This window comes from Micromys minutus (genome assembly GCF_963924665.1).
Source record: "Micromys minutus genome assembly, chromosome: 18".
In the NCBI taxonomy this organism is placed as follows: Eukaryota; Metazoa; Chordata; class Mammalia; order Rodentia; family Muridae; genus Micromys; species Micromys minutus.
Window position 1 is genome coordinate 46,571,078 of NC_137953.1, and position 26,636 is coordinate 46,597,713.

Here is a 26,636-nt window from a genome sequence, read left to right on the forward strand (position 1 = left end):
TCATGGTCTTTTTACTTATCCCTCCCACTGGTCTTTTCTTGACCAAAATGCCATCTTAATTATACAGCTGAGTGATCTGAAGCAAGCAGGCATCTATGAGGTTTGTACATTTAACACATATACTCTTGGTAAGAAATAGACAACTTCTGAAAGTCTTTTCAAGGCCAAGATTGTGTGTATAGTTAAGGGGGAGATAGGGGCATCTTTAAGAGATGTTGTTTTGAAGGGTGAGTTTCCATTTTTGATGCTATGCCACCATGGGAGACCACTGGTTTTCTTTCCCAGCTTTGATACTTCTAGCTGTGTGACTTTGGGCAAGATAGTGGAATATTATGCCTCAATTTCCCTTGCAACAGGCATAATAATGACTTCTGCCTCAAAGGGCCCATGCAACGCATATAAAATGGAGTCTGATGTGAAGGAAGCACACAGTAAGAATTGACAACGGCCACTAGTTTTTCATTAATCACTGCTAGTTTATTATGTGGATGAGTCACTTATTGAACATGCATAAATTTGCTAGGAACTATGCTAATACCTGGAACTGTCAGTTTGCAGCATTAAAGACTCCACAGCTTAATGGGGCAGATAATAATAAGAAGGCCTAAAAGAATGATTTGAAGAGAAGGCTCAGGGGCTAAGAGCACTCGTGGACCCACAGAGGACCTGGGTTCAGTTTCCAGCACCTACATGCTGCTGGCTCACAACCATCCATAACTACAGCCCCTCATCTTCAACTTGTGTGGACTTTACAATCACGTAGGAAATACACCTCTAGGTACAACTTTGAGGGAATTAGTGAGAAGGAAAGAATATGTGGTCCCATTCCGTGTCCAGGTGTTGATCCAGGATGAGTGAAAAGGGAAGAAGAAGGAAGCCACTGGGTAGCACTAATACCTCTCACTGTGTTTTGTGGCTGCAGATAAAGTGTGACTGGCCGCCTCAGGCTCTCGCCACCATGTCTTCCTGTCCTGACAGGCTGGATCCCTTCAAACAGGGCTGAAGAAACTAAACTTCCCTTTTAAGTTGCTCCTAGATTTACATAAATATAAATTTTCATTTCTCTTGACTACTTACTTAGAAGTAGGCTTTGCTGAGTCAGGGGCTAAGGGTACCTCCAGTTTTGGAAGAAACAAGCCATGTGTTAGTGAGCTTTGTTATTTTGTTCTCCTACTCACAACACTCTAGTTGTTCTGTATCTTAGTTAAAAAGTTTGTTTTTGGTCGTGAGATGCATTATAGTATCTCATTGTGGTCCCCCCCCCCCCAATTTTTCTAAACAGTTACAATGCTGGACTTTTTTCATGTTGTGAACTAGAAGCTATTTTGGCTCCCCTGACCAGCCAGAAAGAGTCAAGGACCAACCTTTATTTACCTTTCCCCCAATGCTGGGGTTAGGGATTCATACCATATACGACATTTATGTTACACGGTTCTAGGGATTCAAGCTCAGGCTGCCATGCTTGACTAAGAGCTCTTACCACAGAGCACTCTGTCCAGTCTCAAGCAGTATCCATAGGAGGAAATACAAATATAAATGACTATAGTTAAATTTCATTGATTTCAGATTATCCTCACAGCTGTTATTAATAAGTAATGTCACCAGCAAAAAGCCCAATCTGATATTCCTGAGGTAATTGGTAAAGAGAAGAGTGGTTTTCGTTTTTGTATTTTTTTTTTTTTTGTTTTTGGTTTATTTATTTATCATATGTAAGTACACTGTAGCTGTCTTCAGACACACCAGAAGAGGGCATCAGATCTCATTACAGATGGTTGTGAGCCACTATATGGTTGCTAGGATTTGAACTCAGGAACTCTGGAAGAGTAGTTGGTGCTCTTAACCACTGAACCACCTCTCCAGCTCCAAGAGAATAGTTTTGATCAAGATGCAACTAAAGGCTCTGGTCACAGCCCCTCTAAAATGTGATCTTCCTGATGTAATTAATGAAAACTGACCCACCTGGGAGTAAGAATCTTGATTAGTGCAATTAATCTCTACCTTCCAGAAATTAAAATGAAGTAGTATTAGTTAAAATACAAGCATCTATACTCAAGGATCTTTAAACTAGGTTTAAAGTTACGATTGCATAGCCACAGTCGATAGGAAGTGCTAAAAGGCACGAAGTTGATCATGGGACAATGGCTCTGAGTAGAAGTGAGAGGTTCCGTTTTGCTCCATGCAGATCACATGAGAGAGGTGTGACATCAGGTTAGGGACATGGGATGTATAATGTCATCCTAAGCTTTAGAGGCCATCTAAGTCATGGGGATTTTATGCCAGAGTGTTTAGGGATCCTTAAGAGAACATTACAGATTATTAAAAATTTAAAGAATGATGTGTGTATCTCCATATCCACACAAATGCTGTGCCTGAAGCAGACGTTTTAGTTGCCTGGTATGGGTGCTGGGAACTGGAGCTGGGTCCTCTGTGCCGACATTAGTCATTAGGCCATGTCTCCATCCCAAGAGAACTTCAGGCAGTGAACCAATAAGATCAAACGCTAGCTTTGGCTGGAGAAGGAGCCACCTGCTGATAGAACTTGGAGACAAATCAAAGAAGAGATGGGTTTGAAGATTCTGACACACTGCTGGTGATCTTTATTCTACAGCTGAGGGCAGAGAGGAGAGACAGCCACTGCGTAAGGTACTATCTTCCTTTTCCCAAATACCCAGAAGAAAAATGTCACTTGTGAATATAAAATTCAAATAAAGTTTTATTTTTCTCTGGGTTCTGGTGTGCTGTTGCTGGCCTTCCCCTGACTTTGGCATTAAGGTTTCTGCAAACACCGTTGATTGCACAGCAGGATGGTTGATTTTCAGAAAGTGCACACTCAGAATCCCAACAGTGACAGGCGGTTGCTGTTGAACCCACTTAGAGCCCCCCTGATGCTAAGGGAAATCAGTTGATAAAGGTGACATTCTTGGCACTATGGACTCAAATGGCAACTTAATTTTCCTTTTCTAAAGTTCAAATATGAAAAAACTCTCAACAGCTTTTAATGGTCTCACCATGGCTTTCATATCTTGGGGAGGTGTTGCCATCTGCTTTCTGCCTCAAACTCTGGAGAGATACTGCTTGGTGGTTAAACGTGACGTACAATGACATGGGCAAAATGTCAAATGTTCTTTGGATGGGTTCTTCAACATGGAACTTGTAGGACTTGAGAACTTTCTTTTCTCTTTTGCTTTGAACTTAAACAGTATCACAGAATTATATGGGCTATGGATATAAAGATGTTTTTGGGAAAAAAGTAAAAGGTTTGGCACTTGAAGTTGTTTTGGACTTTTGCTGGCACAACCTGTTAATATATTTCACATGGCTTTCATTTTTAATTTGGTTCTTACTGCCATGTTTTCATGACTACAAATGCTAGAGAGAGTATCACTTTTCATTATGCCAGCTTCTGGAAGGGCCTCAGTTATAATCCTCTCTCAGAACAGGATGGGGTCACAATCAGCATTACTTAAGTGTCAGGTTAAGGATGAGGGTGGCCACATACCCTCTCTGGTGGTTTTAATGAGCAATGTTTCACACAGGCTCACGTACTTGAATACGTGGTTCCAGGGTAGTAGTACTATTTGGGGAGGTTATAGAGCCTTTAAGGGGTAGAGCCCTGCAGAAGGAAGTCGGTTACTGGGGTGGGTTTTGAGAGCCTCTCCCCTAATTTCTTTTCCCTGTTTCCTGTGTGTTGCTGAAATGTGAGCTCTCTGCTTCCTGTTCCTGCTGCCATGCCTTATCTGACATGATAGACTGGAACTGTGAGCTAAAAACGAACTTTCTTCCTTAAGTTGCTTTTGGTCGTGACACTTTATTGAAGCAATGGAGAGGTGATTAGTACTACCCTGTGTACTTGCAGATGCATGTGGTTGACTTACAAGTGGATTATCATGTGAAATTGCAGTTTATAAAACAAGTAATTTCCTTTCAAGAATACAGTCTTGTTTATGAAAATAAGAAGAGCTTATTTTTATGAAGAAATTTTATAGGCATCATGACTGGTTCAATTTCTGGGCCCTTTATAACGATGAACGAGACACTCCTGAGGAGTGAGTCCTCTGCACTCTAGCCTTGCACTCTGGGTTCCTACAATGTGATACTTAGCACAACATCTGTTTTGTTTACTTTGTATCCTCACCAATGCTCCCCTCCCCCCCACTGGCAATGGTATAGGACAGAGAGAGTGTCATCACCTCAGCCGGATGTGGAGAAGTCAGTTAGTTCTGTGACCACACCCAGCAAGAGTACAAGAGCAAGGACAGAATGGAGACATATTCATAGAAAACAAATGGAGTGTTGGAACCAGGTTATAACAAGAAATGAAAATTAATTTAGAAAAACTGTGCTTAGTACTCTCAGAGCAACGGAAAAATGATTTTGTATCTAGAGTATTATCAGGCTGAAATGATCCTTTCCCATTTTTAAATTATTGGTAAGCAGCGCTAACAAAGGAGGGGCGGGGCAGAGGTTAAGGATTTCAAAGGGCTTACTCGGATGTGCTGGAAACGGTTTGCCTGGAATTAGCCACACACAAGTCAGTGATTCTGAATGTAGAACATGTCCTGAAACTGCACAATCAATAGCATAAAACCCCAGAAGCTGGGAGAGTAATTAATTTGCTGTTCTCTTGTTTTGCTTTGCAAGCCAGGGTAATGGTCGCCTCAGAGTATTACTGGGTGTTTTCTTTTTTTGTTTCTTCTCTGCCCACTGAATTTATCTATTCATAGAAGATGCTCGCTTTATTTCATTATTGGCTTGAAAATAAATAGAAAACAAATCTGAAAATTATTGTAAAACAAATCAGAAAACACATAGCGAGATGCTTTGTTTCAAGACAAGTTAATATAAGAAATAGGCTCAGGAATAATGCTGAGCACAACTGATTCCAAACCTGCAGGCTACTTCTTTTGTTCCACTCTCAGGGTGCTAACAAGCAGCAGAGAAGTAAAGTAGTTCATTGTGGGGAAGCCAAAGGATGCCAGAAGCAAGCAGCATATAAGGGAGTGATATTAACATGCCTCTAAGCCACCCCAGTTTTAACTGAATCTCAAAATATTCCTCCTAACTGGAAACTAGCTTCTGTTTATACTTTAAAAACATAGATAATAAAAAAAAAATACGTAATCAACCTCGATATTGTTCCAAAAAAAAAAAAAAAAAAAACCACAGAAGAAAATGTATTACCGAGGCTTTCTGATCCTGGGGTTTCAGAAGTGTATATCCAGTGATCTCATAGTTGGCACTGCTGCCTAGGTGTCAGATAAGCTCCTCAGAGTGAACGCCTCATGTTCTTGTACTCTGAAACCTCTGTACCCCTGACCTTTCTACTCTTTCAGTTTGTCCTGATTCAGTGATATCAGGCACATCCAGGGTGATGTAGCCACAAAGGAATAGCTCAGGCTGACCTCAGACTTGGAGTGCTCCTGTCTTACCCTCTTCATTATCTGTCCACTGGCGTTCATGTCTTCTGCACCCACAAATTGCTCTGAACTGGTTGGTTTCTGTGAGTCTTTTCTTTTTTTCCCATTTTCACCATTCCTGAACCCAAGCCAATCTGTTCTACAATTTCTACTTTTAGTACACACCCCAAGTCCTACATCTTTCTACCTTGTCACTTTGATGCTCTGTTTTTTATGCAGTCCCATTTCCATAAAGCATCTAGAACAGTCCTTAAAATAGGAATTACTAGCACTCTTCTATATTGGAGAGGCCTCTCCAATGGCTTCCTAATACACTTAGAATACATTTGGAACTGTTCCCTTGGTCTTGAAGACCTTCAGTGTACATACGACTGCCTACAGTTAGGCCCCAGACTGTTGTTTACATTATTCTACCCACCCTCCACACCTCCCTGTTCACCTGGTTATAAATGTATTAGGCTCTTCTCTGTGTCTCCAACTTGCCTAAACTAACTATGTCCTAGGACCTTTCTGAACGCTGCTGCTCCCTGAAACTTTTTTTTGTCTAGGTTTCTGTTTGGATGGCTACTGGCACTTTACCACATGTTCTGTCTAAACAGCTTCCTTCCTAGTTAACTTGTGTGCCCTTGTGTGCCCTGTATTTTCCAGGGCACCTTTGTCACATGTAGCTACTGAGCATATGGGATGTCCTTACCATGATGCACTATAAGCATAAAATGTGAAGATGTCAATGCTTATCACAGAAAATGAAAAGTAACTCACTGCTTCTGTGTTAACCTTGAGTCAGCACAGTCCGTGTGTGTGTGTGTGTGTGTTTGGCTAAACAAAATATACTTCATTTTATCTCCTTCCTTCTACATTTTCAAATGTAGCTATTGTTTGAGAATTCCTTGCTGAAAATATTTGGGATCAAAAATTTTTGAGTTTTAGAATATATGCACAGACTTATTGGCTAGGCATCTGAAATGCTCAAGTCCAAAGCAGTTTCTGGTCTGAATTTCCAATTAAGGATGCTCAGTCTGTATGAGCAAATTTCCATGAGCTATGTGGCTTGCATTTGCAGTTCATGCTACAAAATTATTTACTTATTTAATTTATTCCTGTGAGCACACTATGAGCTAACAAGTGTGCAGGTCAGAGGACAACTGAGAGCCAGTTCTTTCCTCTCCTCATGTGGCCTCTGAGGATCACTCTCAGGTCAGCAGACTTGAAGACAGGTGGCTTAACCCTCTGAGCCATCGCTGGCCTCTCATTCCGTTATTTATTCCTTTAGCTCTGACTATCTGAAGGCATCTTTGTTGCCTTATGAGGTGCAGGGACCTGCGGTGTTTGCTCACAGCCATGTCCCAGTGTTTAGAGCACTCCCTGGTACAGAGAGGACACCTGATAAAATGCACAACAACGAGTGGACAACTGAAAATGTGCGTCTGAACCGAGTGTCTTCTGGCTGCAGGGAAGGAATAAGGCATACTTACAACCCTTCTCTTAGATCATTCTTTTCCATAATCTCCTCAATTGGGCTTTATGCTTGTTGAAGAGAGGCTTTGTGGTTCTTAGATATAACTTCTTTCTGACTTTTGAGAATATCGATGATGATAGAGGCGACACTTTTGACTTAATACAGAAATGGTACAAATTTTTCAAGATTTCCTTCATAACCATCTAAGGTAAGAACTGTAATTCTCATTTTGAGAGGAAATTAAAGCTTTATAAAAATAATCTGTTATCTGTCCCTGAGACCACCCACATGGTTGGTGTACATGTACAACTCTAGGTCACATGCCCTGGACCCATCACACTCACAGTCCAGCATATGCTCACATCCTTTAAGAGCACTGAATGCCGCTAAACATCATGCTCTGCATAAGGAAAGAACAATATCCACGTAAAAACTAAAGTTATAACCCCCTCGCAGACAACGTGTGAATCACATCACAGAGGGTCCCAACACCATATTTTCCTGAGCTTACTTGGGTCCTACCTCACTTCCAGATGCAAGACGAGCAAGCAGCGGTCAGCCATATCTTGGAAGGACTTGGCAAGCTCACTCAGCGTCTGCATGATCTGTTCAGACACTGGGGGAAGGTCCATGTTCACATGGCTCTCTTGAGCCGGGGAAAGCACTGGAAGAAGAAAGACCAAAGCAATCATTTCATTAGTACCCACAGGCCTCCCTGGAGTGTGGAGTATCTAGTCATCTGCTCTTCTCACCACTTTGGCATTGAAAACAGACAAACTGAGGTGGTCAGGCCTGCACAGAAAGTACTAACTACTCCCCACTGAGCAGTTTATCAGTCCTGCTGTGTTCTTCCTTGTCAGTCCCTTGCTTCATTCAGTCAGTTTACTGAAACAGAGGCAGCTTCTCAGCTCGTGTGCCCTGAACATGTAGCCTGTGTCTCTTGTAGAGTTTTCAAGTTGCTCTTCAGCTTCTGGCTGCACACTCACAGCAGCATGTGTGGGGGAAAATGGCGGCATGAGCCAGCCGACTCCACATCTGAAATACCTGAGCTGACAAAACCCCTGGGGCTGTCTTCAGTCACTTCAAGAATTTTCTTGGCACCGATTCTACTCCGCTCTGCAGCCATCCTCGGGCGTCTCGGAACTAAGTACTGAGAATACCGCTTTTGACCTCTCGGAGGGCTTCCCCTTTCCAGGAAAATGTACCCCATTCTTTAATCACTTCAAATGACTAGACTACATTGCTTCATAATTCTCAAACCCTACTGACAGAAGTATTTCATCTATTCTATCCTGAAGTGTCTCAGAATAAACATTACAGACCAGCCAGTCTGTGAGAAGTGATCACATGGGTTGTTCTAGAGGTTGTGACACTTGTACTGAAGCCTAACATCTGGGGGGTGAGAGAGACTGAGGTGGTCGTGGGCCACATTTAATTCACAGGTAACTTAGGAGCAATGCCAGGCCCTAACAGGGCGTTTTAGGGTAATGGTATATAGCTACTTTCTCTAACTTTCCAAAGGACTTCCCATCTAACTATGGGAATACTTGTGCATTTATATTCTCTGCTGGCATATTTGTGATATCCAGCAATCTAATGTCTATTAAATGTTTGAGTAGATAATGAAAACGTGCCGGATTACATGGAATATTATTCAGCCATAAAGAAAATGAAATTATGAAATCCACAGGTAAAGAAATGGAGTCGGAAACAAACACTTTGAGTGAGGAAACTCACAAATACCACATGTTGCCTCTCACATGTAGGTGTTAGCTTTGAATTGAAACTAGCAAGGGGATGTGAGGGGACAGACTTGTGAGTGATATAAAGGTAGGAACAGGAGGGTAGAGAAGGGTGTATGGCAGAAGGGTAACGCTTGAAAACATAATATGGAAACCTACCAATATAGAAGTTTTTATACACACACACACACACACACACACACACACACACACCTGTTTAAATGGAGTTAACCTATAACAGGGGCACAGTACTTCCTTCAGACACTATAGGCTATAACATAAGAAGCTAAGTGCCAGGTATTATTTAGCTCTTTTTGATTTGCTGGTCAATAGGGGTTCATAGACTATTGTCATTGGTTAGTTACTCTCCAGAGCCTGACTGTAAGCCCCCACTGCTGAAGACATTGGATATCTGAATTATAGAACATGGAAAAATCAAGCTAATAACGATCTGAGTGTTTTTTCCCTATTAGCCAGAATTCATAGTGCTGGAAGGTTCTACGGATTCTATGAGACAAAAAATGCCATCAACAATGTCACCCAGTAAACCTTGTAAGCCATAATAATGACTGATTAGGCAAGATATATGTAATAGTGTAATAATGGTAGGAATGTCAAGGAAGTAATCAATTACTTTCTGCTTAGACTGTAAGCCCAACCCGTAAGGTGGTCCTCATTTCTAGAACCATCAACTAGAACAAAAAAACTGGTCAAGTCATAGCCTACTACTATTATTCTGCTAAATCAACATAGTAAGAAATGTCTCTACATTTTTATCTTTTTACCCATAGACTAATTCCCCGGTCAACCCAAAATAGAGAAGCTTTCTTTTACAGTAGATGGTGATTCATACAAAAGCCACAACTAGCCAACATGCCGAGTCTGTGGAGGACTCATTTCTAAATGTCAGTATTTTTACTTCTGTCTGAAAACTCTTCTCTTGCCAGAGGACTTGGTTGTTCTGGAAGAAGGGTTCCTGGACCTGGGGCCCACAGGATCTGCTGAGACACCACTAACTCTGGAAACACAAAGTCAACAACTGCCCAAGCAGTGTGTAAATGGGGCATCTGTATCGTATCCTTTCCTATAAAGGTTTGAGGTCACTGAGGAAGAGGGCATGGGGGATGTGAGAGTCAGAGGATTAGATGCCTGCAGTGGAACAGTGTTTGCTGGACAGGGCAGCAGAGCTGCACACATGAACCCACAGTGGCTAGAACTGTATGCACAAGGCGTGTGCAGGTTTGAGTCAGCCAAAACTCTAGAATGATGGGGCTCATGAAGCCCCACCTGTATCTGAAGAGCTGCTGGCATCCGATGACTATTGGGAGGAGGAAAGTCTTAGGGTGTGTGGGCTCTGAGTAGCTAATCATCCTTCAGTAGTAGATGGTCCCCATACCTAACACATGCAGGCAGTATTATATAGACTAAGGGTAATAAAACATTTAAAAAGAAGAAAGAAGAATGCACATGAAGTTGTATGTGGGGGATGATGGTGGGGATAAGGAAAGAGTTGGAGGGTGGATTTTATCCAAACAAGTTTATATATGTGTGTATATGAATAGTAAACAAAATATTAAAAGATTTAAATAGATTACTTAGAAAAATACTGAACAGCTATTTCAATTATTATATTATATAGAAGTAGGAATTCTGTTTATTTAAGTTCCTCATGGTTTCTTGGAATCGCCAACAATAATTTGTTCATACTAGTTAAGACTTCTTTTAGTTCTCAGGACTCTCAACTGCTGTACTTGCTTCCTGTCTCTAGCATGTTGCAAGAACCAATTTCTTCAAATATCTCTCCCTTAGTATCTTGTGTAAAGTCGGGACAATTGTGTCACATAATGTTAAATAGGTTAACATAGGAAAACTAAAATATTATCACATAAAGCCTTCCCAGTGTTCATAGAAGTCAGAAACAGTCATTACTACCCTTTAGTCTTTATTTGTTCAAGTTAAATATTAACGACTGTAGCCAGAAGCAACCCCATCTATCTCAAAGCCCAGTTTCCAGTCATCTAGATAGTTTGGCCTGTGTGGCAGAGAGGTCCATCAGTTTTTGCAAGAAGGGCAGTATGAGCTTGGAGCCTAGCCTAGGACCCACTGAGACATCACTAACTTATTTGATAGGGTAGGAGTCAACACTGCCCAAGTAGTATGTATTGTGATTACGTCTTTTCCTATACCATCAAACCCAAAAGAGGGCCAGGAACGTGATCCAGGCATGTAACCTTTGAGGCTGAAGTTCCTTTGGGAATCAGATTCTAAGAAATTAAAACACTGCAGTATAGGAACAAACAAGTGAGTGTTATTTAAGGGAACTGACCTGTAAAGAGGAGGAGAATATAGTGATATGGATTTAAAATTCTAACGATCCCTGCACTACCCTAGCTGTTCACAAACTCACTCTGCTGGAGAGTGGACATAAAACACTGCCTTTCCTCTCAAATGATAATATTATTCATGTTGTTTTATGGCAAGGCAACATCATTGCCATCTTAATGTTTCATGTGGCAGGCTAGATAAAAGCAACTTTAAGTAACATTATTATAATATTTCAAAGCACTTTAGAGCTTTTAAGGCTCTGAATTCCTTTCCTTTGTGACACAAAGTCTGGTCCACAGAACTATCTGTGTTCATCACTGAGAAGAGGCAGAGATTACTCTGACATTGTACTCATGGTCTTAAGCTCCAAAATAATTGTAACTGACCAAATATTATTAAAAATATTTTGGATATAATCTATTGGAAAGTTAGGAATTCTCCTTTTTATTATATGAATGAGTAATTTAACTATGTCAAAATTGACCACTCATAAACTATGAAAAACAAAAAGATAAATACCACAAAACCAAAACCCAAAATAGCATAGGCAAATGGCAGGTTCAATTGCCAAGTCAAGCTGTGTGGAGCAGTGTGGAGTAGTGGGAAGCTGTGCATTTTGTCTGTAAGTTATAGCAAAACCATGACAGATATTTAACAATGTAACTTATGTCTAGAGCTTTCCCTGAAATGCTTGCTTGTAAATTCCTGAAGTTTACGAAGCTTCCTTAAATAAGAAGGCATATATTGATCAAAGAAATGCTGAGTGTGGCAAAGACAGCATAGAAGAATTAACTGGCTCTTAAATGTCAAGTGACAGGGTTGATAGATTCTGTTTACAGGCAGGAAATGAAGTTACTAGACATACACACCTCATACCACACCCCATACCTACACACACACACATACACACACACACACACACACACACACACACACACACACACACACACACACACAGAGCTGCAGAGACTAAGTGATTACATATCTGTCGTAGTGGCTGCTCTTTATTCTGCCACAGCCCCATGTGAACTGAACTTTTAAAATGTTAGCAATTGATCACTTCTTTAAGACATGTCCTCTGAGCAGCTGCTCTAACCATGGGAAAGGTTGACATCTGATCATTCATAATGACACCACTGTGTATATACGTATGGATCATTTAAGTTCCTAGCTCACCCTCATGCTGAGACACCTGGAGCTGTCTCTCTATCAAACCCATTGCTCTACCAGGAGGAAAATGAACCTTGTGCTCTCAAATCAAAATAGCTTCTCTAGCCAAGACAATGGACAAGGCAATTTCATCTCCAATCTTCACTCTAGTGAACACATGAAACGTTCACTATCTGCAGCCCTGGGGTTACAGAAAGAAGTGGCCTCTTGTCACAGTCTGGTAAACCTTCAAGCAGAGTCTTGTGGAGCCCCTCAGAGACTACTGATTTTTGTGGTAACAGGAGCGGGCTGAGGCTGATACCACTCCTTTCTCCCCTCCTCCCTTTCCTGATGTGGGAAGTAAAGGTCAAGAATCAGGTAGGAGCTGGTCTTACTGCTTAACTATTGGCCATCTCCAGCACTGCTGTCTTCAGACTTCCTGCCCTCTCAAAGCCCTGGAATGGAGAAGGTAATAGCTCAGTGGTGAGTGAGGTCTGGAGTCCAGCTTCTGAAATGGCAAGTCCGACTGTCATGGCTAGCCACAAGCCTCTCTTCTTCCCTCCTAAGCCTGTTGGTTTGCCTTACCCCTGCCACTCCCTCAGCTCTAGAACTGTTTCACTTTCCCCTTTGAAGGCCTCAGCATGGACTACAGAGCTAAGGCCTTGAGTCACCCTTACACCACAAGGTGCAATTCTCTTGAGTCTTCTTCTTTTGTTCTAACTGCCTTAAAGCTCTCTTTGGCCCAGGGCTAGTTTCATAACCCACTGACAGGAAAACAAAAACTGAAGAGCAGATCATTGCCAATAGGAAGTTTTTGATTATAATCTCAAAAAAGTTTCCCACAAACTGATGGCAAGGCTGTATTGAGAAGTGAAGACAGCCCAACTAGAAGCTTCCCCTCCTATGGACTAGCGTTCATGGTGCTAGAGAAGAAAGGTAAATCATCAATATCACCTGGTCACAAACCCTGCAACCCACAACAGTGACCTGGCTGCAAGATGTACTGGTACAATGGCAACATAAGTAAATGGCGGCAATCAGTCACTTTTTGACGGCATTTAAGGCCCACTACATGGATGGCATCCATTCCCGACACTGCTCACGTGGCCAAGACCCTAAGATGATAGATGATAGGTCGGGGGCATGGAGGGAAACCTAGCACCATTATGCTGCAAGCATAAAGAAATGCATGACGTCTAGTGACACACTGTCTTCCCATAGACCAGTGCCTCACTCCGCCTTCGGAAAATAACACAGATATCCAACTGACGACGTTCAGAAGAGTGAGCAACTTTGGAGTACTCAGAGAGAGAGAGCATAATGCTGGACGGGTAGGGACATGGGGATGATCTGGGAGGACATGGAAGAGAGGGAAAAGATGATCAAATTATTCTTTTTTAAAAATTAAAATGCTTCCCACCCCACTTCTGTTCCCTGCCATGCAGCTACCTCTTGGTAACTTCCACACTAATGCTACTCTCCCCCAGCCCTTATTACTTTCCCTCCTAAGATCTCAGATTTGTGCCGAGTGGTTGGGAGAGCACTCGACAATTGCTTTCTCTACAGTCCTGCGTCCAATCAATGCCTCAGTGTGCCACGAATGAATTTTTACTTTCACTACATTATTAAACATTTCTTAGATATCTATCTGTAAAATTTAAATTTCCAAACCCACGGGATAGTTTCCTGTACTAATGCATAGAAGCTTTCTGCTACATAGAGCACCACTGACCACTTACATCTGCTTTAGCCGATATCACTTCGTCTCCTGAATGCTCTTCATCCTCTCTGGCATTCCCATCTCTGCATCCTCTTCCTTCAGCCTTCCTCTAACTGCTATGGTTGCCTGGGACCTTTTTGGCTCAGTCTCCCTTAGATCTGTGGAGTGTGTGGGTGAGCTCATACATTTCTGACACCTCTTCTATTATGAGTTCATAAGTGCGTGACTTTAAAACTTCATTTTATTAACTCTTTACAAAAACCTTTTTGTCCATGTACATCCCACAGGCATCTCAAAACTAAACACATATTGCTCCTTGTAAAATTTATTTAAATTACCTTCCTAGCATTGAAATCTAAACTATATTATTATCTTTGACTTTTTCTTTTTCATTAAAGGCCATTTTTTTTTTTTTTTTGCTTATACTAGATAGCATATGTTTTTCTGATGCTTAATTTTTTCTTTTCTATATCAAGTGCTACTTCTTTGGTTTAGACTTCTCATCCATGGATCCTGTAACCAATGTCTCTGGCTCTTGCTTGACCTTTCAAATCTAACAAAACATGAGGTAGACAGAGCTAATTACCTGACACCTAAGTATGGCTCCTTACAATATTTTCTCTGCAACACTTTCCAGTGCTGTGGGTCCAAGTGTGGGCGCTGTAGCCAGGCTTCCCATGCCTGCTGTCATGCCAGGCACATGCTCCACCCCCGAACCACCGATCTATCATTTATCTCTGTAAAACATTCCAGTGTTTCTCAAATGCATACCATTTTCTCTTCTGTAATTCATCCCTTCCCTAAATCTTGCCTTTTGACTGCCACACTTTAAAGCAATCTTTTAATTCTATCATGAGGTTCTATCATTCAATACTTGTGGTAGTTTTTATACTTCTAAAATAATTACTCATTCATCCCAGGGCAGAGCTACTGACTTGTCTATATTTTTTCTCCATCTAACTCTAGGAGAGCAGTTCTCAAATCCCATTCATGTGACTGTTAATAAACTGATTTTTTATTATTAGCTTGTTTCTCAACTAGATCATTAACTCCTTCAGGGCAAGAATCCTATATTTCCATAATTGGTCAGGAGAATAACTGGAGGCATTATATAATTCAATAATGCTCTTTTAGTTAAATTGAACTAGTGATTTTAATTGACTAGCACAACACAACAAAGAATGCACATAATAATCAATTGTAAAGATCGGGAAAATAAAGAAACTCACCATTCTCTCTCTCTCAGTTTTATGGGACAGTATGGGAGGAGAGTGGGGACCAGGAAGCCGCTTGCTATAGGTATTTCTGGGCTGCTCAGGAATCTTACAGATAAAAGCGTACTGCAGTTTTAGTGAATTCTTACAGCTCATGGATGTTTCCTGCAGGCATTGTTGCTTCTTGTAGCCTTTTATTTTTAGAACTGGTCAGTCCACCTTGATACAGCAGAGATTTGGGCCTCCTTTTTTCTACTGACACAAAATCCTTGGCATGTCAAATACTTTGCATCTCTTAAGGAAAGCCAACACACTAACTGTCACGGAGAAGCAATCAGTCGAGAGCATTAGGATGTCTCAAGTGGCTCCACAGCCCAACATTAACCAGATGAAATCTGTTTAGGTCTTAAAAATTAGTCAGAATTGGACTCATTCACACCCAGAAGAGCATCTGTTTTCAAGGATGCAGCTGCTACATTTTCAATGGCAACTTACTGTGACTTCTTTAATTGATTCATATGAGGATGTCCTTGTACATCTGCAATATTATCTAAAATTGTTACAATATTAGCTTAGGCTGCTATCAGCTGTCAAGAAAGTGATAAATTGAAACAGGAGAGATAGTTATCACAGAGGGAAAAGAAAGGTTAGCCCTGTGAATTCATATATTATAGAGGATAGAAAAAGACACTGAAGAATGATCTCAGGAGACTTCTCATTTGGGGACATTTTAGGAGATCAAATTTTGGTAGAGGAATTATTTCTGAATCCCGTTCTTATGTGTACAGAGATGACAGCCACCATATAATGATCTCTGCTCTCACCTGAGATCAAATTACTTAATTTCCAGTCTTCAGTTTCCTATTTAGAAAATTGTGGCAATTACATCTTCCTTGCTCTGAGAGTAATATGTTATTAGGCCTTGTAAATAATTTTGAGATCCTTTGATAGTGTTATCAGGATGAACAGTTTAGAAAAATAAAAATAGGAATAATGACAAGGTGTGTGAAATTAAGAAGTCACGGAGCTGACAGAGTCAGTGGGGATGGTGACAGCAGCCCCGACATCTAACTTCCTTCCTGTCTTTAAATGCCTATGTAATGTGCTGCCACCGAGCCAAGAAGCACTGACCGTAGATTTTACACTGTCAACTATTCATGGCTCCAAGCGAACTTCTGGTGCAGCTTGCTCTAGCCTGTCTTTATAATCTCTGTTCCACCATCCATACTTTTTATCCATGCCCTGGGAATACTTGCTTATCGCCCTCCACTCCCTGCTTTGGGCACTGTAGGCATTCTTATAACTGGTAAGCAACCTGGTTATTTACAAAGCTTCTCAGTCTCTGAAATATGCTAATGAGCTTCACTGAATCAGGCATCTCTTGTTCTATTACCTTCACGTTTTATTAAGAAAAAATGATTCAAATTATTCTAAATGGAAATATATTGCAATAATTTTTAAGCATGTGTTTTCATGTGTGTGCAGGTATGGAGGTCGGAGGACAACCTTGGGTGTCTACTTCAGGAGCACTGACTACCTGTGGGATCTCACTGGCTCGGAGCTCACTGACTGAGCTAAACTGCTTGGCTCCTTCTGGACCCTTCCCTGCAGAACCGACTGCCCTACGTTTTAATGTAGGTACACACTTTCCTGACTACGGATTACTCTTTTATGATACACATATTTTCCACATCTAGGTATACCTAGCTATACTTTACCAAAAGACCTCAGGTTCTGCCACTATGATCAATTCATTTATCAGCAATGATATAATGATTTACTTTCTTGTTTCTATTTTCAAGATAGCGCCTTGTTAAGTACCCCTAGATGGCTGGAGTTCACTGTGTAGACCAGGCTGCAGTAATCTTCCTGATCCTGTCTCCTGAGTGCTTGGATTACAGGTATACACACTCATTTTGTTCATTTATTTAGTTGTTCTTTCCTGAACTTCCAAATCATCTTGTTTCCAGTGTGCATGTGTGTGTCCCCCTTTTTTTCAAGGGTGTTTTTTGAGGCAGGGTCAAAGTCTTATCTTTGAACTTGGCACTTGGTACAGAGTTGGAGATGGTGCTGAACTGACCTTCCAGCTTCTGCCTTCCACACACTAGGGTAATAGATGTGCATAACCACACTCGGCTCGAGTAACCTAGCTTTGAGTTCCTCTGTTATGATTCTAAATAAGGCAGAGTGAGGACATATGTTGGTCCTCTTCATGTCCTTTTCTGTTCAAAAGGCAAAGCTCATTTTCTGCAAATGATAACTAGCAACTAGGTTTAAACTAGCAAAATTTGATTCTGAATCCAGTGTGTGAACTGACATATTCTTTAACCAACAGAATTCTGACTTCAAAAGGATGGGAAGATATCCCTGCTGTTCAGGTTATCCTGCACACACAGACAAGCTTATAAGTAAAGTAGTTCTAGAGATACACCTTCTCTATGAGAATGCTAAGAGATATGTAGCCCAGCTCCTAACCTTTACATTAGTTTGAACAGGAAGTGTCCCCTATTGATTGAGATGCCTGTTCCCCAGCCAGTGGTGCTATTTGGGGAGGGGAGGGGATCTCCAGGAGGTGGGGCCTGATTGGTGGAAGTTGGTCACTAGCTGTGGACTGTTACACCCATAGCCTTGGCCTCTGGTTTTACACCCAAAGCCTTGGCCCCTGGTTCCAGTTCTGGTTTTTCCTGGTTTGCTGTGATGTGAGGAGTCTCTGTCACACATTTCTCCTAACTTGAACTCCATTCTTTCCCTGTCATGGTGAATTGACAACCTCCTGGAACTGTGAATCAACACAAATCTTCTCCCCCAAAAGCTACTGCTCTCAGGTATTTTATCACAGCAACACAAAGGTCACTGTAGATGGGTGCTCTCTTTGGTCCACACTCATGGGAAAACTAGGGCATTCTTAAATGAAAGAAGGGATCCTTAAAAAATCAGAGTGAAGAAAAGTAGAAGTTCATTACCAGGAAGAAAAAAAGAAAGAAAGAAAGAAAGAAAGAAACAAGAATGTGGGAGCCTGGGGGAAGGCTTGGTGTTTTTCTGTTTTCCTGTAATGCAGTCATTCAGTTGATGACACACTTGTGTTATAGAGAGGGGCTCTGACTCTGAAGGAAATGCTTTATGTGGGCATAAGAGGCAGTTATCTTCCCTTCCTATTTGCTGTTTAAATAAGCAAGCCTACATATAGTCCTAGTACAGGGTAACTTCTAAGTGCTTCATGGAATGTTCTTTTGAAAAGTCATGTATTATTTTATAAACAATAACTGTTGGGTGAAGAACATATGCCTGCACTACTCCCTGCACAAGCTGAACATTTCAGTTGTCTAAGATGTTTATTTAATGAGCTATAACCCTCTCAACATCAGAGATCAAAACCTTCAAACTTTTAATAAAACCTCACAGTTTTAAAGATATTGAGTGTGGTTTTCATTGGATACCATATTCTTTTGCTATTAGAATATAACTTATTTTTCAGGTTTTATTGCCTCTTGATCAAATGTCTTTTAAAGATTTATCTTAAGAACTATACAAAGAATCAACAGAACCAGGAGCTGGTTCTTTGAGAAAAATCAATGAGATAGATAAACCCTTAGCCAGACTAACCAGAGGGCACAAAGAGAGTATCCAAATTAACAAAATTAGAAATGAAAGTGGAGGCATAACAACAAAAACTGAGAAAATCCAAGGAATCATCAGATCCTACTACAAAAGCCTATATTCAACAAAACTGGAAAATCTAGAGGAAATGAACAAATTTTTAAACAGATACCAGGTACCAAAGTTAAATCAGGATCAGATAAACCATATAAACAGTCCCACAACACCTAAAGAAATAGAAGCCATCAAAAGCCTCCCAAACAAAAAAAGCCAAGGACCATATGCGTTCAGTGCAGAATTCTTTCACACCTTCATAGAAGACCTAATACCAATACTCTTCAAACTATTCCACAAAATAGAAACAAAAGGAACACTACCCAACTCATTCTTTGAAACCACAATTATGCTCATATCTAAACCACACAAAGATTCTACAAAGAAAGAGAACTTCAGAAAAATCTCCCTCATGAACATAAGTGCAAAAATACTCAATAAAATACTTGCAAACTGAATCCAAGAACACATCAAAATAATCAATCATTCAGTGTGATAAAGTAGGCTTCATCCCAAGGATGTAGAGATGGTTCAATATATGGAAATCTATCAACGTAATCCATCATATAAACAAACTCAAAGAAAACACACACACACACACACACACACACACACACACACAGGATCACATCACTAGATGCTGAGAAAGCATTTGATAAAATTTAACACCCCTTCATGTAAAAAGTCTTGGAAAGATCAGGAGTTCAAGGCCCATACCTAACCATAGTAAAAGCAATATACAGAAAACCAGTAGTGAACATCAAAACAAAATGGTGAGAAACTTGAAGCATTCCCACCAAAATCAAGGACTAGACAAGGCTGCCCACTCTCTCCCTACCTATTCAATATACTGCTGGAAGTCCTGGCCAGAGTAATTAGACAAAAAAGGAAGTCAAAAGGATACAAAATGGAAAGAAAGAAATCAAAATATCACTATTTGCAGATGATAAGTTAGTATACTTAAGTGACCCCAAAAATTTCATCAGAGAACTCCTATAGCTTATAAACAACTTCAGTGAAGTTGTCGGATATAAAATTAATTCAAATCAGTAGCCTTCTTCTACTCAAAGGATAATCAGGCTGAGAAAGAAATTAGAAAACAAAACCCTTCACAATAGTCATAAACAATATGAAATACCTTGGTATGGCCCTAACTATGCAAGTGAAAGATCTGTATGACAAGAACTTCAAATCTCTGAAGAAAAAAATTGAAGAAGATCTCAGAAGATGGAAAGATTTCTCATGCTCATGGATTGGAAGGATCAACACTGTAAAACTGGCCATCTTGCCAAAAGCAATCTACAGATTCAATGCAATCCCCATCAAAATTCCAACTCAATTCTTCATAGAGTTGAAAAGAGCAATTTTCAATTCATTTGGAATAAAAAAAAGACCTAGGATAGTGAAATCTATTCTCAAAAATAAAAAAAAACTTCCAGGGGAATCACCATCCCTGACCTCAAGCTATATTACAAATCAATCGCGATAAAAATTGCATGGTATTGGTACAGAGATAGACAGGTAGATCAATGGAATAAAATTGAAAACCCAGAAATGAACCCACACATCTATGGTCACTTGATCTTTGACAAAGGAACTAAAAACATTCAACAGAAAAAGGACAGCCTCTTCAACAAATGTTGCTGGTTCAACTGGCAGTCAGCATGCAGAAGAATGCAAAAGCTCAAGTCCAAGTGAATCAAGAACCTCCACATAAAACCAGATACACTCAAACTAATAGAATAGAAAGTGAAAAACAGCTTAGAACACATAGGCACAGAAGAAAATTTCCTGAACAGAACACCAATGGCTTATGCTCTAAGATCAAGAATCAACAAATGGGACCTCATGAAATTGCAAAGTTTCTGTAAGGCTAAGGACATTGTCAAGAAGACAAAATGGCAGCCAACATATTGAAAAAGGATCTTTACCAATCCTACATCTGATAGAGGGCTAGTATCCAATATATACAAAGAACTAAAAATATTAGACTCCAGAGAATCAAACCACCCCATTTTAAAAAATGGGGTATAGAGCTAAACAAAGAATTCTCAACTGAGGAATACTGAATGGCTGAGAAGCACCTAAAGAAATGCTCAGCATCTCTAGTCATCAGGGAAATGCAAATCAAAACAACCCTGAGATTCTACCTCATACCAGTCAGAATGGTGAAGATCAAAAACTCAATGACAGCCGATGCTGGTGAGGATGTGGAGAAAGAGGAACACTCCTTCATTGTTGTTGGGATTGCAAGCTGGTATAACCACTCTGGAAATCAGTCTGGTGGTTCCTCAGCTATTCCACTTCTGGGCATATACCCAAAAGTTGCTCCAACATATAATAAGGACAGGTGCTCCACCATGTTTATAGCAGCAGCCTTATTTATAATAGTCAGAAGCTGGAAAGAACCCAGATGTCCTTCAACAGAGGAATGGATACAGAAATTGTGGTACATTTATACAATGGAGTACTACTCAGCTATTAGAAACAACAACTTTATGAAATTCCTAGACAAATGGATGGAATTAGAAACTATTATCCTGAGTGAGGTGACCCAGTCACAAAAGAACACACATGGTATGCACTCACTGATAAGCAGATACTATTAGCCCCAGAAAGCTCTGAATAGCCAAGAAACAATTCACAGAACTTATGAAGCTCAAAAAAAAAAAAAAAAAAAAAAAAAAAAAAAAAAAAAAAAAAAAAGAAAAAGAAAAAAGAAAAAAAAAAAAGGCCAAAATATGGATGCCTCAGTCCTTCTTAGAAGGGAGAACAAAACACTTGGAAGGAAATACAAGGTCATATAGAGGAGCAGGGATTGAAGAAAAGATCATTCAGAGGCTGCCTTATCTTGGGATCCATATGCGGCCACCAAACCGAAGCACTATTGCTGATGCCAATAAGTACTTATAGGTAGAACCCAGATAGGGATGCCTTCTCAGGGGCTCTGCCAGAGTCATACAGTACAATGAGCATGCTTGCAGCTACCCATCAGACTGAACACTGAGACCCCAAAGAAGGTGCTACAGAAAGGACTAAAGGAGCTGAAAAGGGTTGCAACCTCATGGGAAGAACATTATCAACCAACTAACCCCTCCACAACTCCCATAAACTAAAACACCAAGCATTGAGCACACATTGAGAGACCTATGGCTCTATGTGCATATGTAGCAGAAGAGAGCAGTGTCTGGCATCAATGTGAGAAGAGGCTGTTGGTCCAGTGAGGGCACGTTTTCCCATTGTAGGGGAAGCCAAGGAACCGAGGTGGAGAGGGTGGTCAGGAGCGAGTGCATCTTCGTGGAGACAAGTGGAGGGGGAGGAGGGATGGGAGCGGGGTTGGGGGAAGAGGATAACATTTCAAATATAAATACAGAGAGTATCTAATAAAAAAGATTTATCTTGTTTTATGTACATGAATATTTTGCCTCACTTATGTCTGTGCCTGCAGAGATCAGAAGAGGGCATCTGATTCTCTCAGGACTAGAGTTACAGGCCAGGTAACCACCAGGTGTGTACTCAGGATTTAACTCAGTGCTCTGCAGTAACAAGTGCTCTTAACCTCTGAACCATCTTTCCAGCCCCAGAACAAACTTCTTAACAATCACATCTTAGTTTCCTTTTCATTGTGTGATAAATACCTTGAGGAAAGCTACTCAGAGGAGACAGAGGAGTTTCCTTGGCTCACAATTTCAGGTACCACCCATTACTTCGGGGAAGTCAAGGCAGCAGAAACTTGAAGCACAGCACATCCACAGGCAAGAACAATGGCTTGCGTGCTAATGTTCCACTCTCCTCTGCTACTCGTATGCAGACAGGAACCCTGACGAGGATATGGCGCTACCCACAATGAGTGGGTCTTCATAAGACAAATAATGTAATCAATATAATCCTTCACAGACATTATTAGGGACCCCTTCCCAAGTGATTTGAGGTCTTGACAAACTGACAAATGAACACCAATCATTATATATTCTAAGCTTTATTTTCTTTACAGACAGAATCTTGAGGGTTGCTGTGTGGACCACACGAAAGAAAGTGTCATCTAGAACTGTACCAACCAGAAAGCTAGAGGTGTGGACTGGAGATTATCCCTGTCTCTCTCCTGTGCACTTGACCTATTTCATTTTGTACTTTGCCTACCTGCCAAATCCCTAGGAAAGAATTAGATATGTGACAACATGTCTCTACAGGATATAGCTCCTGCTTGCATCCTGCAGAGTGCCAACAATACTTTCTGAATTTAACCTTCAAGTGAAGGACGAAACAAAGAGTTTTATATCCACTAAAAAACAAACCAAACCCATCAAACAACAACCAAACCAACCAACCAACAATAACAACAACTACACTACTACAACACCCCCAATCAACAATAACAACAACAACAACAACTACTACTATTACACCCTCAAACAAAATGAAACACTAACCACCCACAAAAAACCAAAAAGCAAAACTACCTTTACAATGCTTTTAACCTAACAGTTCACTGGCCTGGCTCATCATTCTGTTTCAGGGAAGAAAGCAGAAGTTCCAGGAATGTGAAATCTGGATGAAGAATTATTCCATACAGAAAGAGCTACAGAGAAAGAACAAAGGGAACTCACGCAAGGCCTCCAGAAGATTAAAAAAAAAAAAAAAAAGAGCCAAGTTAAAAATGGATTGTTGTTCTCCTAAACTACGGTGGGATAAGAGGTCAACTTTGTGTCCACAGTGCACACTGCACACAGCAGGGCTCTGTAGAGAGGTGGCTGTACTCAACACTCATAAAACACTGCCTGATGGTTACAAGTTTGACAAGCCCTTGGTCCTGGAGCAGTTAGCTTGAGGTTCTATCTGCATGCAGTGTAAACCAGTGTGGACACATGATTCTCATATAGCATGTGACTGATGATGCAGACCTCAGCCTCTTTCACCTTGGGTGAAACGTTAAAATTGATTTTCCCCTTTATTGTATAAAGGGGAATAATAATCTCCCTGAAGGCGTGGCTGGAAAAAAAGAAAAAAGAAAAAAAGAAACTGAGAAAATGTCATCATCCACTAAAAAGGCAAGCGGTGTGGCCAATTTAGTTCCTTGCAGATATGAAAGAGAAACAGGACGGGCAGCCATGAAATAGCTCTGGTTCTGCTGAATGTACAAGTACAGAGCTGAGTTAAGTCCATGACATGCAGGAAACCACAAATCACAGAGCACCTTAAAATGTTAGGAGAAAAAGAGAGGGGTTTAAGTTTTGAGATAATCTTTGAGGCAAAAATATTAAATAGCGCAGAGAAACATTTGTCTCTGTTTAAGCAGGGTTCCTTTTATGGAGATGGGTGAATGAAAGAGTTTTCTTCAGTTTACAATTCTCAAGTCACACTCCATCACTGAAGGAAGTCAGGACAGAAACCTGAATGCAGGAGGTGATGCAGAGGCCATGGAAGGGTGCTGCTTCCTGGCTTGCTCCTCATGGCTTGCTCAGGACTTATAAACCCAGGCCTACCAGGGCTGGCACATCTGCAGTAGACTACGCCTTCACATATTAATCATTAGGTAAGAAAATGCCCCACAACTTGACATATTATTATTACATGGATATTCCTCCTATATTGGAATTATTTCTTTTCCACTTTTGTTGAATACTTTTTTGTTGAAATTGTTTCCACATTAATATACCCTGATTATGGTTTCTTTTCCCTCTATTCCTCCTGGTTCTTTTCACCTTCCCTCCAACCCAGATCTACCTACTTTCTGTTTTTCATTAGAAAACAGGTTTCCAAATGATACTAAAATATAAGATAAAACAACAAAAACAGATATACCCGGACAAGACAAATGCACAGACACACACACACAGGCACATAGACAGACAGACAGACAGACAGACAGACAGACAGACACACACACACACACACACACACACACACACACACACACACACGGAAAAGAGCCCAGGAAAAGGCATATGAAACAAATACAGATGCAGAGACCAACTCATTCCCATACTCAGGAATCCCACAAAAACACTAAATTGGAAGCAAGATATATACATAAGAAAACATGCTGGCCAAGGTGGGAGGGAGAGAGAGGAAGGGAAAAAGGGAGAAGGAGAGGGAAGGAGACAGGTAGAGAGGAAGGGAGAGAGATGGAGGGAGGGGGAATGTGTGTGTATAAAACAAAACTACAAGACTTAAAAAACAGACACACAACAATAACAACAGCAAGAATCCCACCCTGACATGACATTATGAGAACATTAGGCTCATTTGCAAGTGGTGGAACAGAAAACAACAGTATGTTTCCCTAATACACAGACCAGCTGGCAAACACTAGAAATGGGGACAGAATGAAGTAAGGGGCTTTGTGGCCCATTGTGGCTCCTCCTCATTGAATGCTTCAGTTTGCCTTTTCCATGGGATTCCTTCCAGGCAGCTGTATCACCCATAAATTGGGGTTGAAATAGGAAATAATCATTATTTTCATGATTGGTAGTAGGAAAAAAAATCTATTTTTTTTTATCTTTGTGTTTTTGGTTAATAATGTGATTCCTGGAACAAGAAGGTATATTAAGCACATTGAATGAGACAATGTCCTCAGAAAGACCTGAGTTCAAATTCTCACTGCCTCATATTGTATTTAATCATCTTCTCCATACCAGATTCATCTGTAAGAAAAGGATGACCATCATCTTCACAGGATTCTGATGATTAAATAAGAAAATTTATTAAAAGCTGGAACTCTTTAATGCACACACTTAGTCATGACCAGTAGTAAGTATCCCTGTCACTAACATTACTTATCTAGCAAAGACACGTTGGACTGATAGGTATCCTCCAGAGTTATGTATACATTGGAACATCTGGCCAGCTTGACCCTTTGTGCTAAAGCTGGAGAATGACTGACTGCAGGGAACAGCTAGCAGAAGCCTAGAAACTTGGTCCTCAGATGCCTTCCCACCATTAGAACAATGTGCAAATCCCTGGTTTATAGAAGAAAGAGTCGTCCATGCCATCAGACACACCAATGTCACTGTGTCTAGCTATGTAAGTGCTAGCATCAAGAGGTCAGGAATGCAGAGAAGATTAACCTGCTGATACAGAGCTGAGCTTGGGGGCCTTAATCTTGATGTTATCTCTTTAGTAAGGGCAAGTATGGCCCCCTCTTTAGCATGTGGTGAAGATTAGAGCCGCATCCTTCCCTTCAACCTCCCATGTGTCAGATGTGCTAGCCATACACAGAGTGCCTGCCAGCAGGTAATACTGCATGAGCACACTTCTGTCTTCAGACCTTAGTAACACATGGATGCTGTTCACCTATTCATTCCCGTATCATCCCTGGAATAATTCACAGTCCTTATACATGCTTCCACAATTAACTTTCTTAGAACCTAAATCTTACCAGTCTGTGTCTCTATCCTTCATGAAGAAGCAGTTGTTTATCAGCCGATTTATATAATTACAAGATATTCTCAAGGGCTGGAGAGTCAGCTCCCTGGTTAAGTGATTTTTCTCCAGGAGGACCCAGGTTTGATTTCCAGCATCCATATGGTTGCTCACAACCATTCTCAACTCCAGTTCTAGGGGATATGATGCCCTCTGCTGGTCTCCACAGGCAGGAGGCATAAGAGTAGTGTAGAGATATACACATAGGCAGAACACTCAGACATATAAAATAAAACTAATAAATCCTCTTAGTCTGTGTTTTGTTTTTTTTTCAAAACATGGTTTCTCTGTGTAGTCCTGGCTATCCTGGAACTCACCCTGTAGACCAGGCTGGCTTTGAACTTGAGAGATTCACCTGCCTCTGCTTTCCAAGTGCTGGGATTAAACGTGTATATCACCACCATTTGGCAAAAATAAATATTAAAAAAAGATACTCTTTCAAAATTTAAGTAATTTTGTCAAACAATATGAGTGCTTTTCTTTTCCTTTGTTGTTTCTTCTTCTTCCTCTTCATTCTTTTCCCTCCCTCCCTCCCTT

The 26,636-nt window shown here is 40.7% G+C and overlaps 1 protein-coding gene across 1 annotated transcript in view; it reads right to left on the reverse strand.

Annotated features, from left to right (window-relative positions):
- EXOC4 (exocyst complex component 4) overlaps positions 1 to 26,636 on the reverse strand; it is a 715,182-nt gene that overhangs the window by 53,240 nt on the left and 635,306 nt on the right. Inside the window, exon 15 of the mRNA XM_080931809.1 lies at positions 7,399 to 7,540. Within this exon, the coding sequence (XP_080787935.1) occupies positions 7,399 to 7,540 (142 nt within the window). The remainder of the gene's footprint in view (positions 1 to 7,398; positions 7,541 to 26,636) is intronic.